We start from the raw sequence: 25,522 nt of genomic DNA, 5'->3' as shown, positions 1-25,522 counted from the left end.
CTCCCTCCTGGTAGGAGCTCTGCCACTCATGGAAGCAAGAGCACTGTCACACAAGAGGTTTCTTTAGAGAAAATACCAGAGCAGAGCCACTAGTGAGGGATTTATGGGCAGCATTCCTCATCCAGAGTATTCCAATTATGACCAAAGGATGTTCCTGAGAGCCCTCTGCCTAGAGGTTCTTGCTGCTTCTTGCCCAGGGCTTTTTCTGATGTCCCTCATTTGTAGGTTCCATGCACTCATTCAGCCTTGTCCTGTTCTGCTGTAGCTGTGATGGGTTCAGAGTCTGGTCAAGGTCATGTTTGTAGGGTTTTGTATTTATTAAATACAACTGGAAAAGACAGACAGGTGTTTTAGCACATGGGTCTGTCCACATCTGGAATGGATACGTGATGCCTTGAGAAGAGCTGCTGCGAGTTTGATGTGGTTATGGTGGTGCTGCTGCGAGAAAGGGGCTGCTAGCAAGAGGCAATAGAGTCATGAGCCGCTTCCTCTAGAAAGGAGAGTGATTATCTCCTAAAAGTCACTGACATCTAATTAACAAAGCAAACAAATGTAATTGGGAAACATTTCAGCTATGAAAGCTGTGGGCCCTCATTTTAGTCCCTGTACCCCAGGACTCGACCTAGAGATTTGGGAAACCACCAAAGCAGTCTGCAGAACATGAAAGGATACCTTCAGCAGTGGCCTCTTTCTGCAGCTAAAATGCATTGGAACAGCATTAACAACTGTATAAAATGAAATCATGAGTATTTTCTACCCTTGCTCAAAGTTTTTGTGGAAGCCAAACCTGGTTCCTTCTCTCTTGGAGTCATTAGCCATGCCAGAGGTCTGATGGCAAGGCTTGGTATGAGGAACCCAAACTTATGCAATGCCATTTCCCCATCCAGAGGAGCCATCCCAAACCTGTGCCCTGGCCACTTGGGAGGCTCTGAGAGCAGCCCAGTGGTATTTCCATCTCTGCAGGGCTCCAGATCTGTTTAATTCCTCTCACTTGGTAGCACAGGTGGTAGAAACTGATAGGAGCTTTGCTTTATCTCACTGAGCTGCGTGACACCAGCTATTGATGGGAGCAAGCTGCCCAGTTTCAAGAAAGGGCGTCTCTGGTTCTCAGTTTTGTATCCTTTGCTCGGGTTTGCAGAGCAGCTTCAGTCGAGCGACTTCCATGTTAACTGTTGAGTGCATTATATTCTCATGGAAGAGTTCCCAGGGTTGGCAGTGTCTGGGCAACCTTTAAAAGGTGATTAATTGCACAACGAGGAGCCCTGGGTCTCAATAATGGGCTTCAAGTTTACCAGATCTTGAGCTTATTCTGGGGTCTTTTGCCCAGCCTTGCTTTTTACCAAACAGAAATATCTATTAAATATTAATTTATTCCTTTATTTATTATTTATTTATTCATATATAACAAGGTGTTATGAGCAAAGCACTATCTATGCTGTGCAGCAGACGCATCACACCTGAGCAAGTCCCATCCCTTGTCTACTGCTTTGTGTCTGTGTTTATCTCCTTCCTCCAGATCTACATCAAACCTTGAAGCAAAATTGGTAGGAGTTGCTAAGTCTGCCTTGTTAATTAATTAAGAGACAGGTTACTAATACACGTAGCTCAAACCAGGCTTCCAAGTGGCATTTGTCACTCTGTGAGTAAATATAGTGGTGAAAACTTTGTAGAGGTAGGTGTGGTTGTGAATCTGGCTTGCAGTGAGAGCAGGGAGAGGAAAAGCTGGGGGTCCCCCTTTTGTGATCTCTAATTTATCTGCTGGTGCTTGGCCTTCGCTGTGTTGGCATTGCTGGCTGCGGCAACAGTGCGCAGCAGGGGCATTGTGATTCCAAGTGGCTTGTAGGGAGGAACACTTAAGATCCATGCTGAAGGTGTTGAAAAGTAAACCCAGTCCAGATCTCCTCCTCCTCCCTCTTTTTTCCCGCGTTTTGCCTGTTATGCTGATTTGTTATAGAGTTTGTTTGCTCCGGGAGCTGAGGAACACTGAACAACTTGGACTTCCAGTTTGGTGCAGAGATCAAAGCACAGGTTTAATCAATATTGCCTCAAAACATAGCCCAAGCTGGGAAATGCCTCAGTGCCATTTCTTTTTGGGTAGCTTCTGCCTTTCCAGTTCTGTTCAGGGTCAGAAACTGTGATAATAGCTCCTGTTGCTGCACTTCTGATTCCTGCAAGCGTGGGTGAGAAGGGATGGAAAAATCCAGAATAATTAAATAAATGCATACTGACTGCTGTGCTTTGTGATGCTGCATCTATCCCAGCAGTCTTTCTATATATATATGTGTTTATATATGTAATTAAATTCTTTTTATTCTTTGACCATTATGGCTATTTCTGGGTTCCTTCAGTTTTAATACAGCTGCTTTCAGTGGAGTTGTAGAAATGAATTCTGAAATCACAGAGCTTTTTTCCAAGCTCTTTGGAACCACTTCCATGTGTCCTGCTGGTCTCTGAGAACACAAGAACAAGCAGGCTGAGCAGCCCACAAGGCTGGCCCGCCGCTAGCCATTTCGCAGCGCTTGAATGCCAGCGGGTTGGGCTTACAGTGAACAGTCAGTTTTTGAGAAAGAAATGGAGGTGACTCGTTTCAGCTTTTCATTTCTGGGAGTTTCCCTTATCTCTCTGGGTTTCTGGTGTTAGGAATTGGTGACTTCTGGTCTATCGAGGTGGTGCGTACGTTGTTTTAATCGGTAGAACACTTAAGGTTTGTAAGCTTACTTCATGAGTTTATTGAAAAGAGGTAGATTTTTCTTCTCTAGTGTTTTGAAGGACCAGCCTCCCTCACGGCGTGAACTGCGTACCCAAGTCTGGGATGCCGAGGAGCACAGGGCAAGTGCCATCTACTTTGGAGAGGGATCTGCAGGTGGGATGACAATGAGGGTCCCAGCCCTGAGGAGAGATGGGCTTGTGGCTGGGTCCTGGCTGACCTAGCAGCTTCCATGTCAGCAGCCTGGGGCTGCTTCGCTTGTTCTCCCACAGGCAGGAATTAGGGCAAGTCCTTACACTCTTTTGCTGTTGCGTGAATGCTTTGGGTCAGAGATGACAAAGTCATAGCATCTTAATATCCCATGTGCCACATAAAGTCACAGAAAGCAGCCTGGCAGGATCTTAAATTCTCCCCATCAATGCCCGCTCTGCAAGGAAGGGTGTTGCTGTAGCCTGAGCCTCTGTGTTCTCCTGCTCGCGTGGAAACGGGGGGTGCTTTAATTGGTGTTGACATTGTTCTTGCAGGCAGCCCAGCCATGGCCCACAGAAACCTGACCTCCACCAGTCTGAATGACATCTCTGACAAGCCTGAGAAAGACCAGGTAAGCTCCAGATTCAGACCTCGTGTGGTGCTGTATGTGGTTAGGAGCTGGATCACAGGGAACGAGCCTCTACTGTAAAACAAACAAAAGAAGAGGTTCAACAAGGTGAGTAGAGTATTTCTGAATCCTGTGACTGGATCCTCTGCTTTTTAAACACCAACCTTTGAAAACAGAGGTTAAATTCTTGCAAGGCCTGAGTCAGGTGACATGTCATCTTGTTGATACCCATGAGAAAGGAGGGAGAATACCCAGATATTGATGCCTTTGGGCCCCTCTTCCTGCTGAAAAGGGGAGACAGCAAGGGTCTGCACAGGAGCTGAGTCCTCAGGGCTCCAGGGTACGTGCATACGGATCGGGGGCCGTCAGGGGGCTGTGTCCCTGCTACAGCTGGTGGAACAGACGATGCTGTGCATCGCTTCGGAAAGGCAGTTGTGCTGACAGGCAGCCGTGGAAGAGTGGTTCCAAAGTGGAGATGAGGTTAAAATTGGCTAATTCTCCGTGAATTGGACCACTTTCTTAGATGAGAGTAAATGCTTGTGGTGTATCCCATGGGCTGTCTCTGTGTGTGTTCTTCTCCTTCCCGAGAGCAGAAGAGTCCGAGGGGTACGAGTGAGCTTGTTACAACTCTGAGAAAACCGGTGTCTGAATGAGGGCTCTGTGCAGATTTCAAACCACCTTTGTCTTGGTTTGGAAAATGGGTTATCCTCAAAGCACCACTGTTTTTTTCGGAGAACCTATTTTTTTCTGTCTTTCAGCGTTTTCTGGTGCCATGGTTATTGAGAATGCAAATGAGAGTTACTTTGGACAATGATTTGGGTAACACAGTAGTGCTGGCCAGCTGAGAATGACCCCAGTCCTTCAAATGAGGGCTGGCTGCAGTCTGCAAGGGGAGCAGCAACATCAGCAGTGTAGAAAAGCGAGTCCAGAGCAATGAACTACGTAATTTATATATATATATATTTATAAATAAATAGACTTTCATGGAAAGAGAAGGGGGCAGTGTGTTTTGCCTTGACCTCAGCATCATTCAGGCCGTTGCTTTTGCAAAAAATCTGTTTTCGTTGACGTATGCAGCCACACCTGGGCTTGTAAAATAGCTTTTCTTTGCATTGAGAAGACTGCTTGGTTTATATTTTTAATCACATTCTAATTGTGCTCTTCCAGCTGGGCTAGCAGAACGCTAGGTATGAGTGTGGCAGCAGGCTTTGCACATCTCAGCAGTGCGAAGTCTGTTGCCCTTCCTGCTGAAATGTCTCTGGATGCACAGATAATGGACTTTTTGTATTGAATTGGGGATAAAAATAGATGTTTGCATAGCGCCATTAGTGAAATTTGTTAATAAATCCTGTTGGGAAGTGCACTCCAAGGTTTTTGAGTTTGTAGATAATGCCGAACTGTTTGAAGTGAAAACCGTTACTTGAAAACTAACCAGTTCCAAAAAGCTGCTTAGTTAATTAGCTCGTGTCCTGCTGATGAACTTTGCACAATGAAACCCTTGTACTGTGCACCCTTCGCCTCTGGCCTGAGAAATCACCTTAGATCTCAGTTTTCGTTACTGATTGACTGAATCTCCTGCCTTGACAAAGTTTGTGGCATTGTGGTGATGCCTGGCAACTTCCTTGAGCAGGACTGCAGGCTATACTACTAATTGGAACAGTGCAATTAACAGCACAGTGATATTATAGCCAGAATAGTCCTTTCATCTCTGTTTTGGGAGGTTCTTACTAAGCAGAAAGACACCCAACTGAAATCACTGTAGAGGTTCTGGATGCTCTCTCTGCAGAATGTGATTTTACCCTTTTGTATCTGTCTCTGTCTTCTTCTCTCCCTGGAGCAGTGCTGGTGGCCAGGGCTTGGGAGTTGCAGTAGGACCTCCTGCACCCTCCCTTGTTTTTGGGCTTTTCACCCCTGACACAATGTGGAGCAGGGCACAGACCGTGCCTTGGGACTGCTTTTGCCCCATGCACTCATCTAGCAGGAAGCAGCCGTAACATTTTGAAGCAGCCATACCTTCCAGTACTTTCAGCCTACCTGGGAAAGTCTTCTAAACCACCCACCGGCCTTCCAACCCCAGCGAGATTTAACTCACTCCATCCTGAAATGCTCTGTCCCTGTTTAGCAACAGTTTCCTCACATACTTTTGGAAGAGCACGCAGGTCCTGCACATTCAACCATCGCTTCCCTGCTCCTTTCTCCTTGCTGTTACAAGGTCCAAGTAGAAAACTGGCGTCTCCCGTTGTGTGACCGTGATGCTTCTTTGTTTGGGATCATTCTCTGTGAAGCCAAACTATGAGCAGATCTCCTGTCACACTGTGGTTCCCTCACCACTAGCGAGTACTGGGTTTTTCCACTGAGTTCCATGTTCCAAGGATAGCTTTTGAGGTTAGAGGCACCAAAACAAGCCTGAAGAAGGTCAGAAGAGGACTCTCTGCAAAGGGGAGTGCTCTGTGCATAAGAGTGGTATGCATTGGTGTGTTATCCAAAATATTTGGCAACCTCTCTCTCCGCTTGGAGCGGGCCCGTTGTGGGCAGCAGTGCTTGAGTGTGGTCACCTGGGCCAGGCTGCTCTCAGGTGGCATGGATTGTGGTGGTGTTCCTAGCTAATCCAATGAAGGAGCTGGGACTTCAGCTGCAAAGGCAAAAGCCTGGATTGAGCCACGCAAACACAAGCACTTCTTTGAAGTGTCTGTTCTCCAGCTTGGTCTCCTGAGTTTAGTTTTCAGTCCCTGCAGAGAGTTGGAATTGTAGAGCTGGTTCAAGTTTCAGGTGGGCTGGTCGCCTCTTGGACAGTTGCTCTGCTGGCTGCAGGAGAAGCCCTGCTACTGTAGACAACTCCGTGAGGAGGCTTAAGCCAGGTGCATTTAGGCTTTCACACACCTGTACCACGGCAGCACCTGGGGGAGGTGGAGGCTGCCACAGCGGGGCGGAGAGGTGTTAGAGTTGTTTGGGATCAAATCCAGGGCGTGGCAGTGGAGTGTCCCAGGGAGCACTGGACATGCCTAGGTGTCCCCTGAGGATCTGGTCCCGAGACACACTGATATGAGCTAATAACAAGAGATGTGGGTTTATTAAAGTCACAGGCAGCACTCAGATTTGTCACTGTTCAGCATTGTGAGGTTGTTCCTCTGCCCTTGCAGAAGGGGCGGGTTTATGCTTTGAATTTACTTTGATCTTGCTTTGTTTTGTTTTTCTCACGCTCTTTGCCTTCTTAATACACTTTTTAGAGTTAATCTTCTTACTAGGTAGCCATTAAGCTCTTTCACAAAGAAAATGAACTTAGGATGCCTCTTGGAAGAGGCTGGAGTCAGGAAAGGACAGAGCACTTGTGGGCTCTTTCCAAGCGGCTGCCCATTCCCTCGTTGGCAGGGGGAAGAGCCGTCAGCTGAAGGGGAAGGGGAAGAGGCTTCCCGAAAGGCAAGGAAGGAGCGGAGACGCAGGAGGCAGGCAATAGTCGTGGATGGGGGCTTCCAAAAGGTGCTCCATTGGCCTTGCTCTCAGCACTGCTAATTTTTGTTGTCCTCTTATCCTCTGAAAACAATTCAAGTGTACTGCTCTTCACTAAAAACCCCAAACCAACTTTACCATTGCCTGAATGTCTGTTTATTCTCTTCCCCCCACCCACCCCGACGCAGGGTGATAAGCATTAGATAGCAGCTGTAGCAAAGGAGAGCTTGCTCCATGGGAAATGGTGGAGTTGGAATGCGATCATTGGCTTTGTGTGCATCTCTTCCTTATAGCTGAGACTGGATACAATAATTTTTCCATTAGAATAAGGCTGGTGAAATCATAAAATGATGCGGAAATCTGAAAGTAATCAAGTCCCAGGTTACTTGTAATTTTGGGATGGCTGCTAAACTAAAAATGTCACATTACTCTTTTTCCTCTTTCATTTCTGGGAAGCAAATGATTGTGAAGCTGAAATCAGCAGAAGGAACAATTACCCAAAGGTAGAGTTTGCAGGCAATCGTTAACCACAGATTACTCATCGCAAAAGTTACATCGATAGTATTGATCTGGTGCTCCCGTAACTGCGACAGACAAAGCACAGGGCCCCTGCCCCGACCCCATCCAGCGCTGCTCCTGGGGGGGCGTTGGCCCCGTGGGTGCTCTGTGGGAAGGGACTTAATGGGACAGCGTTAGTTGGTTATTTTGATAGCGCTGGGTTTGTTAGAGTTGGTGGGAGCACTGCGGGCAGCAGAGTTTTGCCAGAGCGGCCCTGCCATCGGCGCAGTGTTCGCCTGCACTGAGCAGATTGCGGAGAGCATCTGCAGGCAGCAGCGAGCCGGAATTGCTGGTTGAGCAAAATGATGTGTGTTTCCCTCAAGAGACGTTCAGTCCTGGTTTACTCTTCTGTTGTTATTTTGGGGCGTTGGGATCTGCTGACGATCACCAAAGTGTCACAAAGCTTTTTGCCTGTCAGGTTCCCAGTGCAGCTCATGGGCTAAAAAGCCATACCGGGATATTTAATGATGTCTGCGAGAGGCGAAGGTAGAGGAGGAAGAAGCGAAGCGGGGAAGAAAGCTTTTATTCCTATTTTCCCTGCCATGCTCAATAAAGATGCTTGTGTAACAACTGGCAAACAAAAAGGGGAGCTCGAAGGAAGCCTTTCTGTTCCCTGTGCACGGGAAGCCTGCCCTGGAGCTAAACAAAAGGCTTTGGATGCCTTCCTCCTGCCACACTCCTCTCCATCAGCAGTGCTGAGCACCCAGACAGGGGGGTATTTTTGTGCATATCAAAGTCAGGTCGTCTGCATGATCCGGCGCCTCTGCCGTGAGCACGCTGGCTTGATTCGCTGTGCTGTGTTGCACTAAGGCTGGTTGAGCATCCCCAGCATCTGGCAGAAGATGCCAGAGACCTGGCTGAACTCGCTCTGATGATAAAGAGCTTCAGCAAAGCCACCCCCTTCTGATTTTGCTGTTTTGCTTTGGGCTTGTATGATGTTTTGGCAGTTTGTAAGGATGATTAGGGAAGAGATGGTGTGTTCCCTGGCATTGCATTTGTGTTTGCCAATACTACTCCTGAGATAGCAGCGCAGAGAAGCGAGTTGCCTACGTTTGTCTTGTTTCAGGAGGTGTTTGCTGCAGTTGATGTACTGGTCACTTGCAGCTCGGTAGGCAAGCAGAGGCAGCAGCACTTTTGGAGAATTTCTTTTCTGCTTTACAATGAATTAATCAGCATGGAGGCTTCCTGCTCTTTCCTGCGCTCTGAGCTCTCTATTGCCAGATACATCAGTGATACCAGGGCGATGTCTTAAGGACCAGGACTTCTCATGGCAGGAGAATTCCTCCAGCTCCTGGGGGTCAAGCTGTTTGCTCAATATTCTTTCTTAACGCCATATTGAAAAACACCAAACTGCAAGAGCTAAGATTCCTTGAGCTGTCAAAACAGACAGCCTCTTGCTTTACCCTCATCTGGTCCACAGCTGCGATGGGTCTGGAAGAAGCAGGTGCTTCTGGTGGGCTGTCCAGCAAAGATGGGGAAGGTGAAGTACACATGCGTGGAGATAAGTCAACCAGATAGAGTTAGAGAAGATCTAACACTTCTGCTGGTTTAGGTGCATCTTAGCCAAGTTCTATATCTTCCATATATTTGATGCCAATTAGCTTTTCTGCTGTATTTATCTCTCTTGGCCGCTTCCTAGTTTGTTTTCTCCTATCTGAGTTCCTGCCAGGCTGCAAGTAGCCTTTGGTCAGAGGGGTGTGGAAGCAAACCAGGATCAGATGAAGGCTTGTGCAGTGGCATCCCCCACTCCTGTCTGATCTTCTTTTTCTAAGTTAGCTCTTGGGTTTTTTCATCTTTATCTGTGAATGAAAGTGATGGAGAAGAGTCAAGCACAGCCATTCTTGACTGTTGTTGCCATAGTGCAAATGGACCATAGGAACTGGGCAAGTTCCCACTGCCGTCCCTCCTCCCGTGAGAAATCCTTTGGCCGTGCTCTGTTCATATGTCCTTGGCAGCTCTGAATAGCTGAATCGCTAGCACTTTAGTGCTTAAGATGTAAGAGAAAGGGGACATTGAGAGAAAATCTGTTTTATCAGGGACCAGTTATTGCTGAGCTGATGCAATAGCATCTAGGAAATGAATATATGTTGATGTAAGGGGAGTTTACAGACCTGGCGTTATCTCCCTTTTGAAGGGACAAAAACAGGCCCTGAATGAATATGGTCAGTCAGAGAGAGGCACAAAACCCTCCTTATTTGTTGTGGAGTGTGCACTGTTTATTCAAATGGGTGTTTCCATATCAACAGGGAACCGGTGCCAAAGCCAACTCTGAAGTTAAAAAAGAACTTGGCCTTGCTGAGAGAACCCCTCCTGCCTTTCCTGGGGACCGATGGATGGGGAGGGCACTGAGGGGATCCCGCTGCTCAGAATGAAGTCCAGGGATCAATGCCGGGAGTGATTCACTGCTTTTCCTGTTTGTACATTACATCTCCACAGTCACAGCAGACATCCCTGATTTTTAGGTCTGTTGGCCTGGATGACCTGCTTTCACTCCATGGAGCTCCAGTGAAAAGGACTGTCTTCCAGTACCAATCACTGCCACCTTTCTGAAGGAAAAGAGAGGTTCCTAGGAGGTTTGGTTTATTGGGATTGCGTTTACTTTGGCCATTTTTCTTGATACAGAGAGCAGTTTTGCTTGCATCGTTCCTCCCTGCAGTGTATCAGCATTCCTGGGTAATGGAGTTGTGTACACAGACAAAGCACGGGGCGTTGACGGTACCCCTAGAGCTGAGCGGTCACAGGTATTTCTGGAAAGGTAACCTTAAACGTATGTGAGAACAGAAGGAGAAACACAGAGAGGCAAAGACAGGTTCAAATTCCTGGGGGAATTAACCTTTCCTAAGTATAAAACCTCTGTGTCTGTGCTGGAGCGTGACGAAATGCGGTGAGGTGAGCACGCAAACCCCCCACGCAGAGCAAACAGAAGATAGGGTGAGTTTTGAAATGGGCTCTGTTAAACAATGCAGCCCTCACCTCTCCTCCTCCAGTTCCATAACCACAGTGGGGTTTCTTCCTCCGAGCTTTTTCTCGTGCTCTTGGGCAGCCTGGTGCCGTCTGCCAGGCTGGAAGATCCCAACTTGGCTTTGATGTAACAGGAGTTTGGGGAACTGGATTGCTTCTCTCTGTGATGAGGGGCTGTTAAGCCTTCCTTTAGTTACAGAAAGCACCGCGTGTGCAGTTCGGCTTGTGATGGTCGGTGTTGGTTCTGAATGCTCAGGTTTTGCCATCCCTCAAGGCAGGGAGAGCTACATTCAGTGGGTTTGAGGCTTGCTGCACCATGAGCTAAGCAGGAGCTGGATCCTCGCGTGGCTTCCTCTCCTCCAGGTCAGCCCCACGTCAGGCACTGGCTGGTTTGAGCAGGGCCTTGCTGGAGCGTGTGGATTGTAAGGAACTTGGGAATGGTGTGTGGTAGAGTGAAAAAAAGCAACTTGGGATGGACTCACTGTTGGAGACGTTCAATATCATCTAGAGGTCTTCAGCTTGAAAAACGTGGCTTGGGGAAGAGGAGGGAGATCTGTAAAATGGTGATGGGCGTGGAGAAGAAGGGGGTGGATGCTGCAGAGCTCCGTCCCCAAAGAGCAATGGATTTCAAGCTTTTGTAGGTTAGCGAAAGAGGCTGTGTCTGCGCAGATCGTGTGTTTTACCTGAGCTCCAGCTTACACAGACAGGGATTTCTGTTTGGTAACTCTTCCTTAGGCTAGGGGTGATCAAATACAACTGTGACACATCAGGGCAAACGGATTCTTCCAAAGATCAGTGCCTACATGTTCCTCATGGGCTGTTCTGCACAGACAGAGCATCATTGACTACAGTGAGTGGCTGAAGTCCTCCTCTAGTTAGAATTTTAGTGCTGCACCCTGGGGGTTTTGGTTAGCTTTGTTTCAGTGCTCCAGCTAATGACTCATTTAATGGTGTTTCCACTTGCCTTGGATGTTCTCTTGCCTTGGCCAAGCGTGCAGACTGCTTTGCGGAGTGTGCCAGGGGTCACAGGCAGGAGCCACACGCACAGGGTTCCTTTCCACCTTCTCTTGCTCTCGGTTGCTGTGCAGCTGTGCTCGTGGCTGGGCTGGGGGCTCGCAAAAGAAAGGAAGCGACTTTGTATCCCTTATAAAACATTTGATGCTGAGCAATTTAGGAAAATAGACAGGTCCACAGCACAGTAATGTGCCTGAGAGCACACGAGCCGAGGCAGTAAAAGCCATGTGTACTTGGGAATTGCTTTCATTTCCGATAAACGTGAACTGATGCTGGTGATAGCAGAGTGTTAGAATACATTTAGGGAAATGGTGATTTTCAGGTTGCCATGCTATTTTTCAAGTACAGCGTTGGAGGTCCGTGGCCGTTAACGTAACATCAGTGGTCGAGTTGGAATGATCCTCAATTTAGCAGAGTGCAGAGCAAGTGAATACGGCGCTTCCAGCCGTGCCCCCTCCCTCTCTGCTCTCGAGTGCTGCCGAGGACTCCAGTCTTCCTGGAGCTTCTTGGGGCCATGGTTTGAAATGGGCTGTAAGTGCTAGCTGCATCCTTCCCATCACCTGTCTGATAAATGATTTAAGCAGGAGGTGAGCAGTGCTGCAAAAGTCATTTGGAGCAAAAACCACTTTCACGATAGCTCTTTGGAATTAGCCGTGCTGGTTCCGCTTCCCATCCTGCTTGGTGGTCGTGTTCCGAAGCGCACCTGGGTTTGAGCCACACCATGCTCGTTCAGCAGTGCACTTAAGTGCCCAGCCAAGCTGTTCAGCCAAGCTGAACATTTATTTAGGGATTTGCCACCTTCCTGGTGTTTTTATGCCCGGTTTCCTCCAAAACACTGTGAGAGAACTGGTAGCGCATTTTCAGGCTTCCTCACCAGCCTTCCTTGCTGCGTGTTTAGTATTTTCTCTGGTGCCAGTGCGGACCGAAGTGTGCAGGAGTAGCATCCTTCCAACAACTTTCTTCCTGCTGAATCAATAATTCATGCCTTTTCATGAGACTTTTCTCCCTTTTTCTACTTCCTCGACTCTGGCAAAGCCCATTATGGAGTTGAGCATTCCCCCCGTGGGTGTTTCTGGCAGAACATCCTCCCTCGCCATTCACCCAGCGCCAAGCAAACACGGAGCATCTCCAAAGATCACCCAGGCTGAGGGACAGGGTGGGTTGGGAACCTGCTGAGGGCAGGAGTTCTCAAAAGCCTTCTACTTCAAATTAATTCTGCCACTGCTGAGGTGAAAAACAAAGCTGTCTCGGGTGTGGGGACACCCAGAAATCCGTCCCTGGCTGCGAGGACACAGGCTGAGTGCTAAGCCAGCTTAGGGGCAGGGGGGAGATGGGGCAGTAATGTCCTACTCCAGCGTGGCCGGGGCTGCAGGAGCTTTGCTGAAACTGCACGGGTGGTGGAGGTAAGGGCTGAGCTGCTCGAGGTAATTTAATAACCGAGCAGAAAGGCAATCTGTGCCAGGATAGAGATCCCAAGTGCAGTAAGAAAAGAGCCCGGAAAGGCTGATTTTTAAACCTCAGTGGCTTCTGCTGCAGTGTTTTCCATTATCAAACCAGAAGCCATCAATGACGTTTCTCCATCGCTGGACTTAGGAGATGCGTGGTGCAGTGCCCTGTGAGCCTGCTCACGTCTGCTGTGCTGCAATTCCAGTTCGTAGATGCTGAGAGGAGACAAAGAACCTTCAGGCTGTAAGGAACTATTTTTAGTGTGAAACTATAGCTGCACTTTGGGAGAAGAGGTATAAATGAGAGCAACCCTGGCAGCTGGCTGACGAGAACGCTGCTGGTCAGCAGATTTCTGCTAGCACTCTGGTTTAATGGGGATGAGCACACAGTTGGACCTTGGATACAATTTGGATGCCTCAGGAAGGATTGCTGGAAATTAATCCAGTTCCACCCCACTGGATCAGGGGCTCCAAGCTCCATCCAACCTGGCCTTGAACACCTTCAGGAACAGAGCAGCCACCACTGCTCTGGGCAACCTGGGCCAGGGCCTCCTAACCCTCACAGCAAAACATTTCTCTATAAGCTCTCATCTCAGTCTCCCCTCTTTCAGCTGAAAACCATTCCCCGTGTCCCGTCCCAGTCCTCCCTGACCAAGACTCCTTCCCCAGCTTTCCTGGAGCCGCTGTGTGTTTAAGATATTCCAATTCATGAATACCAAAGCCATCAGCCTGTGTGTGCTTTGGGGGTTCGGGGAGCCTGTGGGGCCAGGCTGTGTTGTGAGCAGCCGTGGATGCCGTAGCTCTGCTGATGTGGGTTTCTTTGCCCCTGGCCCATGCTGTTGTTGCAGCAGATCAGGCAGAGTGGTGTGTATGTACGTGCTCCAGATGTTCACAGTTCCTTCACTTCATCTTCTCTGCGAGGGTCTTAAAGTGTCTCTCTGGTAGAAAGGTGTTAGGAGAGAGAGGTCACAGTAGGGATTGAGGTGGGACTTGCTGTGGCAGAGTAAAGCATCGGCTGCAGTAACTTGGTTATAAAGCAATGAATATTTAATTGATAGTGGAAATGTGAGAGTTCGTTTAGTTCCATGGTCACTAGCAACCTCATCAGCTGCCCTTCCATAGTGGGGCTTTGCATGTATTTAGTTCTGTGTCTGGGGTGGAGGGGGAGTTTGTGTGTGCTGTCAGAGCAAAGGGTGAAGACAAGCCATTACTGAGACCTGCTCGTTGATCCTTTTTTAACAAGCGCCCTTCCCCTCAGCTTCTTCATGCGTGGTTGTATGGCTGGTTTATGAATTACAGCCATTCACTAGGGGGGTGGGTATGAGTGAACTTGAGAAAAATAATTGGGTTTGTGTCATACACAAACACTCCACTTGCTTGATGTTCATGCCAGGCCTAGCTGAGAGCCAGGAGACTCGTCAGGAAGGGAAGTGTTAACACAGGGTCCCCTCTGAGAGCATCTGGAGGGGGGTCCCTGTGCCACCCAACCCCTCCTTGCTCTGAGTGTGCCACTCACAAACACTTTCTTCCTCATCTCCCCTGACTCCCGCCTCGGCTTCTTCATCCAGGCCTGGTGCCTTCATTTTCCACTGAAACCATCTCTGTTTTCTCTGTTCCTCATGGATGTCTCTTCTCATAGAGTCATAGAATCATTTGGGTTGGAAGGGACCTTAAAGATTATCTAGTTCCACCCCACCTGCCAAAGCTTCCAAAATCTTTCTTTTCCTTCAGTTCCTTAGGAGATGAGGGGTGTAGTAGCCATCCATGGTCATTGTGCAGAAGGACCAAGAAAGGGATTTCTCCTGGACAGGAGGTCTCTAATGATGGCATGTGTTCCTCTGCCTGCTTCAGCCGTGTCCTGCTTCAGCCTCGCAGTGGGACCGCTGAGGGCTCAGGTGGTGAGGGTGGGAAGCAGTAACAAGCCAGTCTCTTACTCAAACTGTTACTGAGATTGTAGCGTGGTTTCAAAACCACCATGCCTGCTACTTTTGCCTGGTGACTCCTTGTGTGCCAGTTTGCACAGGGAACAACAGCTTCAGGAAACCTCAAGCAAATTTTAACTTGAGGCAGAAGCCACAAGCGTAGGACGTGTGCTCCAAAAAGCCTACTCTAAGCTTCGTCTTTCGTTTGGAACTTGTAAAGACAAGTACAGAGTGAAACACAGGTATTCATCCTTCAGGGCTGTTTCTCCTCAGGCCAGTGGTTTCTGTAGCAGTCACAGCAGATCGTGGAGTTATACTTTGACTCCTTCTATGTGTCGTGTGGATGTGCAGGCAGTGAGGTGGTGCAGGGCTGCCTCCTGAAACCCTGCCCAGATCTACTGCCCTTCCCCCACTCTGCATGCGTATTTCTCCCCAAAATAATTCCATCTCAGGTCTGTAAACAGGAACAGCAGCTCCAAGAGACGTAATCTTCTCAGCTTTGTCTTGGCTCCTGGCACCACCATCAGCGTTGTTCTTCTGGGGCTGATGTTCTTAGCATTTGTGTCTCAGTAGACTCTGGGGGGATGGTGTACATTGGCCAAAGAGATGTTCCGACCAAGGAGGAAACATAGGTGAATTTTATTGCACATTCCGTGCACATGCCTAACGAGACTTAATTTTCTTTTCCTTCCTCTTTCCACCGACGCAGCTGAAGAATAAGTTCATGAAGAAATTGCCCCGGGATGCTGAGGCCTCCAACGTGCTGGTTGGGGAGGTGGACTTCCTGGAGGGTCCTTTCATCGCCTTCGTCCGGCTGCAGCAGGCAGTCATGCTGGGTGCTCTCACTGAAGTCCCCGTTCCTACCCGGTAAGAGAATTCAGCCCGCGGGCAGGGGACAAGAGTTGGAAAGTATGTTTCCACCTTGTAAAATAAAAACATCGTGCCAGAAGATGTTTTCTGTTCATTTCCATCATGTGGCACGTGTAATGGTCAGGAATATTGGTTTAAAGTAAAAGAACTCTCTTTAGTGCTTAATTTTCAGGTCCAGAATTGGGTTGTAAGACACAAGCTGTAAAATACACAAACGTTACACAAACGCAGTAACAAACCAGCTAAGCAGTAAAGGGCACTGTAAGAGTATGACATTAACTGCTGGGGCTTTGTTCCTGCCCCGTGATTCCCCCAACACAGATCTTACACAGCTCAGATTCCCCCGGCATGTTTTTGTGGTATGTGTTTTTCCTCTTAAAAACTCCCATTGGATGAAGGATGCAATTCTGGCCCTGCTGGGGCGAGAAAAGAAAAGCAGGTAAACCGAGGCGAAGAGTTCTGTCCGGGCTGGTCACACCGTGTGCAGCTTTGTAACGGATAAGGGTTCACAGAAAAATATCATCTAAATACTTTGTTTATTGTGCCTTGTGTAGGAAATGGATCTGTCTCACAAATGTGAGTATATCCTATGTTGTTCAATATTTGAACTTGCTGCTGGCGTGTGCAGGACCGGCTGTGCGGGCAGCGTTACGGATCTACTGACACAGCAGAGCTCAAGTCGTGTTTCAGTTCTTAGCGATATTACCCTTAGTTTTGCAACTGAACAGTGTTTGTCATGGAGCATGGTGGAGAAAAATTGTCAGAGGCTTTCCTTTGCATTTTGCTTGTAATTCTGGAGCTCCTGTTGCCCCTTTCACACCACGAATATGCACACACATATTCTATGTGAATGGTTGCAAGGGCTTCAGTTCAGAGAGAAATTGGGATCTGAATGATGCCCACAGGGTTTGAGGTTCCATCAAGGACTATTTTGTGAGATGAGAGGTAATACCATGACTCAAGCTCATGGCTGGTGCGTTACTGATACAAGAATGGAGCTCAGCCATTGCATGGAATGAAAGTTGGTGTAATCTGTCCCTTATTTCCATGTATAAAACAAAGGATTGGATAGATTGAGATGAGATGTTGGGGAGAAATGTTTTGCTGTGAGGGTGGGGAGGCCCTGGCCCAGATTGCCCAGAGCAGCCGTGGCTGCCCCATCCCTGGAGGGGTTCAAGGCCAGGCTGGATGGGGCTCGGAGCCCCTGATCCAGTGGGGGGTGTCCCTGCCCATGGCAGGGGTGGCACTGGATGGGCTTTGGGGTCCCCTCCAACCCAAACCATTCCACAATTCTATGAAACAGATGATATGATTTTGCTGCTTTTTGATTGCCTTCTAGCACTGAGCAGGGTTTATATTTCTTGGAGTTTAATTAAGTGACTCCTTGCAATAACCGCGTCACCCTCTGTTTGCACACACTGTGTGTTCTGGTAGGAGTATGGGGAGATAAAAGTAGCTGGATTTAGTGAGAGGTTCTTCATTCCTCAGTGTTACTGAGCTCTGAATACTCAGTATTTCAGCTGCCAAGCTTAATCCCACTCTTTTTTAAACCCATCTCCAAATGCTTTTCAACAGATGTCGAATTAGCTATTGTTTGTTTTGGGAGTGGGAGCCAGGAAGTGAGCTCTAGGATTGCTGCATGGCCTCATTATTCAACAGCAATGATCAAGACAATACGTCCTTCCATGCCAGGATTGTTTCCAGGAAATAGTATTATCCATTTGCAGTGTTCCAAACCAAATGCCAACCCTAATCAGAGCAGGGAGGCTCATTAGATGGCTCTTGTGAGTAATGAAGAGCCATTTGCAATGGCTGCATCCTGCAAAATTCAATCAAGGAAATCCCAGCGGGGCCCGGGTGGGCTGTGATGGAGCGGCTCCTCCATCAGCACTGGGTCCAGCGCTCCCGCGTGACGGGCGTTCCCGTTGGGGATGTGCGCTTCACAGCCCACAGACTCCGCAAGGGGCTGGAGCTGGTGCCCCCCTCTCCCCTCCCTTGGGGCTTCTCCTCTTGTTCTGTTAAATTATCAAGTTCCTGGTACAATTGTCCAAACCATCTGGGGTTTCTAAACAAACAGGAGCTAATGTTTCAGCACGGTGGTTGCTGAAGGAGCATGGTGACCCAGGTCTGTGGAGTCAGCACAGCATGAACTGCGTGTCTCTCTCTTTAGAAAGCAGCAGGGTGGTTTCGAGGGGAGCAGGCAGGGTGTTAAACAGCCAGGATTTGGCGCAGGGCTGTGGGCGTGCTGGTGGCCTTGGTGTGGCCATCTGTTCCCACCGGGACCGGAGCTGCTCGTCATGTTTCTGGTGTGCTGTGCAAGGTAAAAATCCCATGCTCCTGAGCAACAGATACACCGAATACATTGGATTTTCCTTGTAATTTTGGATGCTTTGTAGCAATAAGATTTCCTGAGTAGCAATTACTCTTCCTTGGATACATAAATTTTCTATATGTTTTCAATTTCATGCTTCCTCGCTAAGTGTTTTAAGTATTTCATTTCCTTGAACATAAATTTTTACTTAAAAGAAACAGGTGAGATATGATGAACTCCCCAGGAGAAGTTTCTCAGTGAGGCGTTTTCATACAGCCCTAGTCATAGAAATCAAAGATCTGAAATTGGAATGGAAAGCTCCCAGCCTTTCATTGGCCTGAGTTGTCTTTTCACTCATCAGGCTGAAAAAAGCTTTTAAGGACTTTGGTTTTCTCGTGTTGAAATTCATTCTGCAGTGCTATGAACTCCTCATTTTGGCAAGGACTTAGCTGCTCAGCACTGGTGAGGCCGCACCTCAAATCCTGGGTGCAGTTTTGGTCCCCTCGCTCCAAGAAGGACGTGGAGGGGCTGGAGCATGTCCAGAGAAGGGAACGGAGCTGGGGAAGGGGCTGGAGAACAAGGGTTATGGGAAGTGGCTGAGGGACATGAGGCTGTTTAGCCTGGAGAAAAAGAGGCTGAGGGGAGACCTCATCGCTCTCTGCAGCTGCCTGAAAGGAGGTTGCAGAGAGGTGGGTGTCTCACTGGAGTGACAGGACAAGTGGAATAGCCTCAGGCTGTGCCAGGGCAGGTTCAGGTTGGAAATTAGGAAAAACTTCTTCACAGAAAGGGTTGTTTGGCACTGTCAGAGACTGCCCAGGGTGGTGGTGGAGTCCCCATCCATGAAGGTGTTTAAAAGATGGGAGGATGAAGTGCTTAGGGATCTGATTTAGGAGTGGACAGGAACTGTTGGACTTGATGATCTCAAAGGTCTTTTCCAACCTAGGGATTCTATGATTCTACTGTGCTTGCTCGGGTACAGCTGCTTTTCCTTTGGACGATGCAATAGATGTAGCTTTTTGTCTTCATGAAAGAGATGTGCAATTATGTGTTCGAGTCTGCTGCTTTAATGTAATGTCGATGCGGAAAAAAGATGAAGAATGAGCACAGGGAAGATTTTTTTGGGAGATAAGCTGTACAGACTTGCAGAGTCTGAATATGGAGTGCTGGGAAACTGCCCGTGTCTACAAGTCTCAAATGGAATGAAATAACTTGCCCAAATGTCACTTAGGAAGCATGGGGCAGAACCAGGAGTTCAGATTCTCTTCCCTTGCCTCCTGATTTAAGCTTGTGACTGCAAAGGTGTCTTTTCTGTTTGAGGTGAGGATGAAATGTGGATCTTGTTCATTAATTACAGCACGGAAATGTGTTTCAGGGCTGTGTCCTTTAGCAGCCTTCCAGCAGAAAGGCTTGCTCTGGAAAATCTGGCAGCAAAGGACCTCCTTTGTCTCTCTGAGTTCATGTCTTGGACACCATGTGAGGAGCCTGCAGTGTTGGGACGTTGCCCAAAACTTGAAGGATCACCTTTGTGGAACAGAAGGCGGACCAAGCGCTTCACCATCTCCTTTCATTACTGCAGTCTGAAGCTGGGTTTCTTTCATCAGCCTTTCAAGCCACAGATTCTGCAAAAAGTATATCAAGAGGTGGTTCTTTCAGTCAAGCCCATCAGCACATACCTCTGTTGGGAACACTGGAGGCCTCGCAGGCATCTCACGTGGTGTCCAACAACAAAAGGACTGCTTTCTCCCACCCCTCCCAAAGCTAAAACCATTTTCTCTGGGACTTCACTGCGTTTCCTTTGTGTAGGTGCCTTTAACCCTTGTGGAGCTGCCATGCTTGCCTCCTCCAGACTTGAGAGAGAGGCATAGATGAGCAGGCTGAACTTCAATTTTGGGTAGTTGTTCTTCCTCTTCTCTTTTGTTTTCATTTCGGGAGCAGGAGGTTGGGCAGGACACAGGACAACCTTGTTCCTGCACTGATGGTCAGATTGCAGAGAGCCCATGGTGAGGCTTGGTTCTGGGACAGTTTTCACCACGACCCTCACTCCTTATGGCAACATGATAGTCATGGACATTATGGATTTCTTGCAGGATGTCCCAAATGGGTGGCGGAATATTAGTGCTGCCCTGACTTTGGAGCCTGGCGGAGCTGTATTCGCTCCCCGCTTCCTGAGTGTGCTCTTCGTGTGAGATTACTAGCCAAATTTCTCTGAAGCGCAGTACCCTTGTCGCCTCCTTGGGCAAACTAGATTGAAGTTCTGCCCCACAGCCTCCGGTGTCGTTTCCCACCAAGATCCAGGAAGATTATGTTCACTTATGGCAGGTGGTTAGGTCCATAACCCCAGCTTACTGGCCTTGTACACAGTATTGCTGTGGTGCTTCATTTAGATCTTCTAGGTCCCTTGGGTTCACAGTGCATTGGTGAGGGCGCATTTGTCCATTTTGAACCGGAATTCCTCATCTGTGAGAGGGAATTGATTCTTGTTGGGTTTGGTTGCGTGGTCCACATGCATAAAAGGCGAGTCACACACGGTTGATGGTCATCATCTCCTTCAGAAGGGTGAAGCGCGCAAAACCAGCAGAATCCATGGTGCTTTAGGTAAAACAGAATAATAAATTACAGAGTTCCTGGCTCATCATTGGCTTCGAAGCCAAGGGGTTGGAATGCTTTCACTGTGCTGTTGTGCAGATCAAGAGCAAAGTGTCCTGGCTGGGTGGCTGTCAGCCCTGTCAGTAACCCAGAGTGTCTAGGAGAGGTATTGAGGGTAATTCTCAGCTGAATCAACCAGGACAGTGAATTCAGAAAGTATCAACAACTGCGTGTGTTCAAGAACGTTTTAGTAAATGCAGGAGCATCCAGGTCCTTCCGTTACATGCTGGGAGGGAGCCAGCTGATGTCATTATTTCAGGAGAGGGTTATGAAAACGTCTCGTTTTCCTGGAAACTCAGGAGAATGCTGAGCAGCAACTTCTCAAATTAAGAACTTTTTCTTTTAATTAATATATTTGGATAATTGCATCCCAGAGTTTTGAAAGAGTTGGCTGAGGAGCAGTTAGTCTTTAACACTGTTTTATAATAACTCATGGAATACAGGGAAGGTTCCAGGAGGGAGGAGGAGAGCGGAGGACATGACCTGGGTGTGTATGGCTTAGTCACCTCCGCGTGAACCTTAAGTCAAACACTTGAAAACCTCCTGAAGAACTCTTAGGAGGTGTTATTGTTAGTTCTGCCAATTAAATTGTATTTATGGATCCCATCCGAGTGACTTGATGCTTGTTTTTATGGGACTCTAGATTTTTTAAATAGAAAGCCCTTGTTTGGATAGAATGTGTCTGATAAAATGTTTGACTTGGTGCCTCATGATGTTTTGATTTAGGGACCTAGAATAGTACTTCATACAGTGCTCATGAGGGGAGCAGCGCTTCCGGTGAGGTGCCACACCTCTCACCTCCGCTGGGTTTCACCTTTTATCAGCAGCTTTTGCTCTTAACCTAGTAAAGGCTGACAAATAATGACGAGGGTGCCTCATGGCCCCAGGCAATCCAGTCATCTCTGCTTTAACTTGGCCCCATGTCCGCTTCTCCCTCTAGGGACAGTGAGCACTGGTGGAAGAGTGGTGCTCGGGTACCAGTTTCTCTGGGTGATGCTGTGGGTAAAGGGCTGTGGCCATCCAGGGGCGTAGCGGATTGTTCCAGCAGTCCTGGAACCATTGGAGCCAGGTTTCCTAGAAGTATGTGCCATGTCCTTTCCCTCCACCATGGCAAGGATCCCAGCTCTCCTCGTCATCCTGCCACGTTTCCTCCCGTGCTCATCTGTACCTGAAGTCCTTGTCCCCCCCAGCATAATGCTCCCACCTTCACTTTGTTGGGAAAGCAGGCTCACCTGAAATTCCTGGGTTGGACTGGATGGTCTTAGACGTCTCTTCTAACCTTAATGATGCCATGATCCATGTATTTGCACTGAAAACGTCCACCCCTTGGATGATTTCCTGGAGGAAGACACTGACACTTCTGTTGGTTCACGGAAGAGCTGTCAAAGAGACTAAAGAGAGGAGAAAAGCCTCAGATGGCTCAGTCTACCTGACAGATGGCTGCGGGTGCCTGGATCAATACAGGAAGATACTTAAAGGAATTTAATTATTGAGGGTTCTTCCACCTAGCTGTATGACACAATCGATATTTACGGCGGGAAGTTGAAGCCAACCCAGACTCACACTGGGAGTAATGCAGAAAGTTTTCAATGAGGCAGCCTACCAAAGGTTATATTTTGTGTTAGTGATTGAAAGGTACAGCTGTAATTGGAAAAAAGGCTTGATTCAGGAAGCTTTAAAGTTGTCTTGAGCAGCTATTAGTGCTTCTGTTTCAAACATGTGCTGATATGGAGTTTGCTGAAAATTGCCCCAGTAATTCTCTGTCTCTGCTAAATTAGGTGAAATGGAGAAGTTGGTCTCCTGCCATGAGACTTCTTTTGTTGCTAATTGCAAGGATGAGTTGAAGTGCGACACAAAGACTTTTATCTCAGGTCACTAGCTAAGAGCTCAACTCCAGCTGAATACTTGGAATGATGCTGTCTGACCAGCATGGTGTCTCCACAGGGTGGGGAGGCCCTGGCCCAGGCTGCCCAGAGCAGGGGTGGCTGCCCCATCCCTGGAGGGGTTCAAGGCCAGGCTGGATGGGGCTTGGAGCCCCTGATCCAGTGGGAGGTGTCCCTGCCTGTGTCAGGTGGTAGGACTGGCTGGGCTTTGAGGTCCCTTCCAACCCAAACCATTGGGTCAAGGTTGCTGGACGGTAGCAAATTCTGTGTGGGATTGTGATAGAGTTTGGCCACAGTGGTCACAAGGCGCCATTTAAGGCTTTTTGGGAGCAAAACTCTGGGTAATGTCTTGCTTGTCCATATAGTCCTGATGGGCTGCAAGGTGTAACCTTTACCATCAAGTTAGCTGTGGCACTGGCAGCCTCTGGATCTCTGACAAGGATCACAGTTTAAAAAGCTGGGTTTCTATCTAGATATTGCATAAGCAATAAGCAATTCATTCTGCTGTCTTAAACAGGAACCATCTGTTTGTTTTGTCAGATTTCTCTTCATTCTGCTGGGACCCAAGGGCAAAGCAAAGTCCTATCATGAGATCGGCCGAGCCATCGCCACTCTGATGTCAGATGAGGTCAGTGTCTTGACATCCCCTGTGTGATACAGGTTCTCCTCAGTTCCACTACGTTAGCAAGTAGTGATGTCCTGTCCTCCAGCATGGCTGACAGGGATGGGCTGGAATAAAGCTGGAATGTCCAAATGTCACCTCCTTATTCCATTACAAGTCCTATGAGGAGCAGCTGAGGGACCTGGGTATTTTTAGCCTAGAGAAGAGGAGCCTGAGGGGAGGTGTTATTGCTCTCTACAACTGCCTCAAAGGAGGCTGTAGGGAGGTGGGTGTTGGTCTCTCCTCCCAGGTGACAGGAGATAGGACAATGGCCTCAAGCTGTGCCAGGGGTGGTTCGGGTTGGATGTCAAGAAAATCTTCACTGAAAGGGTTCTCGGACACTGGCAGAGGCTGCCCAGGGAGGTGGTGGTGTCCCGTGTCCCCCATCCTTGGAGGTGCTTAAAAGACAGGCAGACAAAGTGTTTAGAGATATGATTTAGTAGTGGACAGGGACGGTTGGACCTGGTGATCTCAAAGGTCTTTTCCAACCTAGGGATTCTATGATCCTATGATCTGTTTGAATAATTATTTCACCTAGCTTCATGGTTCTAAAAAAGCGTCACTGTAGGAAGTTTTGGTCCATCGTGTGTATTTTCCTGCTAGCAGCCGCTCTGTCAAGTAGCCTGTGAGTTAACCTTTGAATTAATCTCGCTGCGGCTGTGTGTGGCACTGTCTCCCAGAGCACTTCTTCATTGAGACAGTGCTTATATATTATCCATGAGCAGCCAGCAAGTACTCGCTCATCACGCACCTCAATGAGATGACAGGGCTTTCAGTGTTCATTTACAGCTTCTTTCTTTCAGTGTCCCCTGGGATCTGCGTGTCTGGGGTTGATTTACATCATGTTTGTTTCTTGCTTTCTCCTTACATTGTTTTGCTCTTGCATGGTTCCCTCGATTATTGCTTGCCTGGTTTCAGCTCTTCAGTTTTCCATCATTCCACTGCTTGGAGCAGTGGTTTAGTTTCCAGAGCCCCAAAGTCCTCCTTCCTACCACCAGCTGCTCTTATTAAGTGTATCACATCTGCTGATCTACCTGCACTCCAAGAAGACCAAAAATTTTCTACAAAATTCAGCATTAATGCTCCTTTTCCTCTCTTCTCTCATTCGCTTTTCATCTGAGCCTTTCAGTAAAGCTGTTTTGTGCTTCCTGTTATAATTTTTTAGTTGAAATTTTCATTGTTTCTATGTCACAGGGCTGAAAATCAACCTATTTTTTCATAGACTGAAGGTGGTAGGAAAGGGGATCAACATTTGTTTTGTAGCTTTGTAAATGTGTCTTCCCGAAGTATAATTGAAACTCCTTATTTAAAGGAAAACTCTGTTTTATTTTGGCTAAAAAAAGGGGATAATTGTTCTGGTAATATTTTTAAAAGGTTAGAAATGAATGTTTTCCTAAAAATTAGAAATACACTTGCAAGGTAAGAATCTCTGTCATTGAATGACCAAGCAAAAGAAAGGGCTTTCCTGGGCTTCCACACCCTTGTACCAAGTGTCCTGGTAGTTTTTGAGGATAAGTAAATTGGTTTTGGAGAACAAAACTCGGGAGCTGCCTCTGGAGTCTGGGTCACAGAAAACACAACCCTTTTACTTGCAGGTTTTCCACGACATTGCCTACAAAGCCAAGGACCGGCAGGACCTGATCGCCGGCATTGATGAGTTTCTGGATGAAGTCATTGTGCTCCCTCCTGGGGAGTGGGATCCAGCCATTAGGATAGAGCCCCCCAAGTCTCTTCCATCTTCAGATAAAAGGTAACGGCAGGAGACAGGCGGGTTTAGCTCTGTGATGAAAAACCCTGAGCATCGGCTCAGAAGAGGAGAGGGGAAGAGTCGGTGCTTTGGGTGCGCCAAGTTTATTGAGCACCTCCAGAGTGACCTGCAGTTGTTTCTGCTTAGAAAGCACTGGGGATATTTGTAACAAGGGGTAACAGTTTTAAGCTGAAAGAGAGGAGATTGAGATGAGATCTTAGGAAGAAATGTTTTCCTGTGAGTATGTTGAGGCCCCGGCCCAGATTGTCCAGAGCAGCCGTGGCTGCCCCATCCCTAGAGGTGACCCTCAGTTTAGCTTGCCTTCTTGCCTAGGAAAAATATGTACTCCGGTGGAGAAAACCTACAGATGAATGGAGACACGCCTCATGATGGAGGACACGGCAGCGGGGGCCACGGGGACTGTGAGGAACTGCAACGAACTGGCAGGTTGGTAACACCCCAGTCGCTGTGAGGTTCCTGGTGTGATCCAAGCAAGCTGGCAATGTTTCCCTTGCTAACTTGCCCCTTCTGCTTTCCATTGTGACATTCTGTTTGTATAAGTTGAGGTGTAACCCCAAAACATGTCCTGGAGGTTTTAGTGCCCAACTGGAGACTGTCTGAAGGGTTCTGAACATCCAGCCTCTGTGAATTGCAAAGCGTCTTAAATGAAGCACTCAAATGGGCTGCATCCAAAGCAGTGGGACCAGCACAGCAAGGGAGGGGATTCTGCCCTTGTGCTCTGGTGAGATCCC

At 48.1% G+C, this 25,522-nt stretch overlaps 1 protein-coding gene across 10 annotated transcripts in view; it reads left to right on the top strand.

The window, feature by feature from the left end:
• SLC4A4 (solute carrier family 4 member 4) overlaps positions 1-25,522 on the top strand; it is a 189,894-nt gene that overhangs the window by 131,487 nt on the left and 32,885 nt on the right. For all 10 annotated transcript variants that reach the window (XM_069855013.1, XM_069855015.1, XM_069855017.1 and 7 more), the window contains 5 exons: positions 3,232-3,308; positions 15,362-15,519; positions 22,903-22,990; positions 24,619-24,773; positions 25,104-25,217. In XM_069855013.1, the coding sequence (XP_069711114.1) occupies positions 3,232-3,308; positions 15,362-15,519; positions 22,903-22,990; positions 24,619-24,773; positions 25,104-25,217 (592 nt within the window). The remainder of the gene's footprint in view (positions 1-3,231; positions 3,309-15,361; positions 15,520-22,902; positions 22,991-24,618; positions 24,774-25,103; positions 25,218-25,522) is intronic.

This window comes from Phaenicophaeus curvirostris, chromosome 4, assembly GCF_032191515.1.
Source record: "Phaenicophaeus curvirostris isolate KB17595 chromosome 4, BPBGC_Pcur_1.0, whole genome shotgun sequence".
Lineage (NCBI taxonomy): Eukaryota > Metazoa > Chordata > Aves > Cuculiformes > Cuculidae > Phaenicophaeus > Phaenicophaeus curvirostris.
The sequence above is the reverse complement of the archived record's forward strand: the minus strand, read 5'-3'. Positions and strand labels throughout refer to the sequence as shown.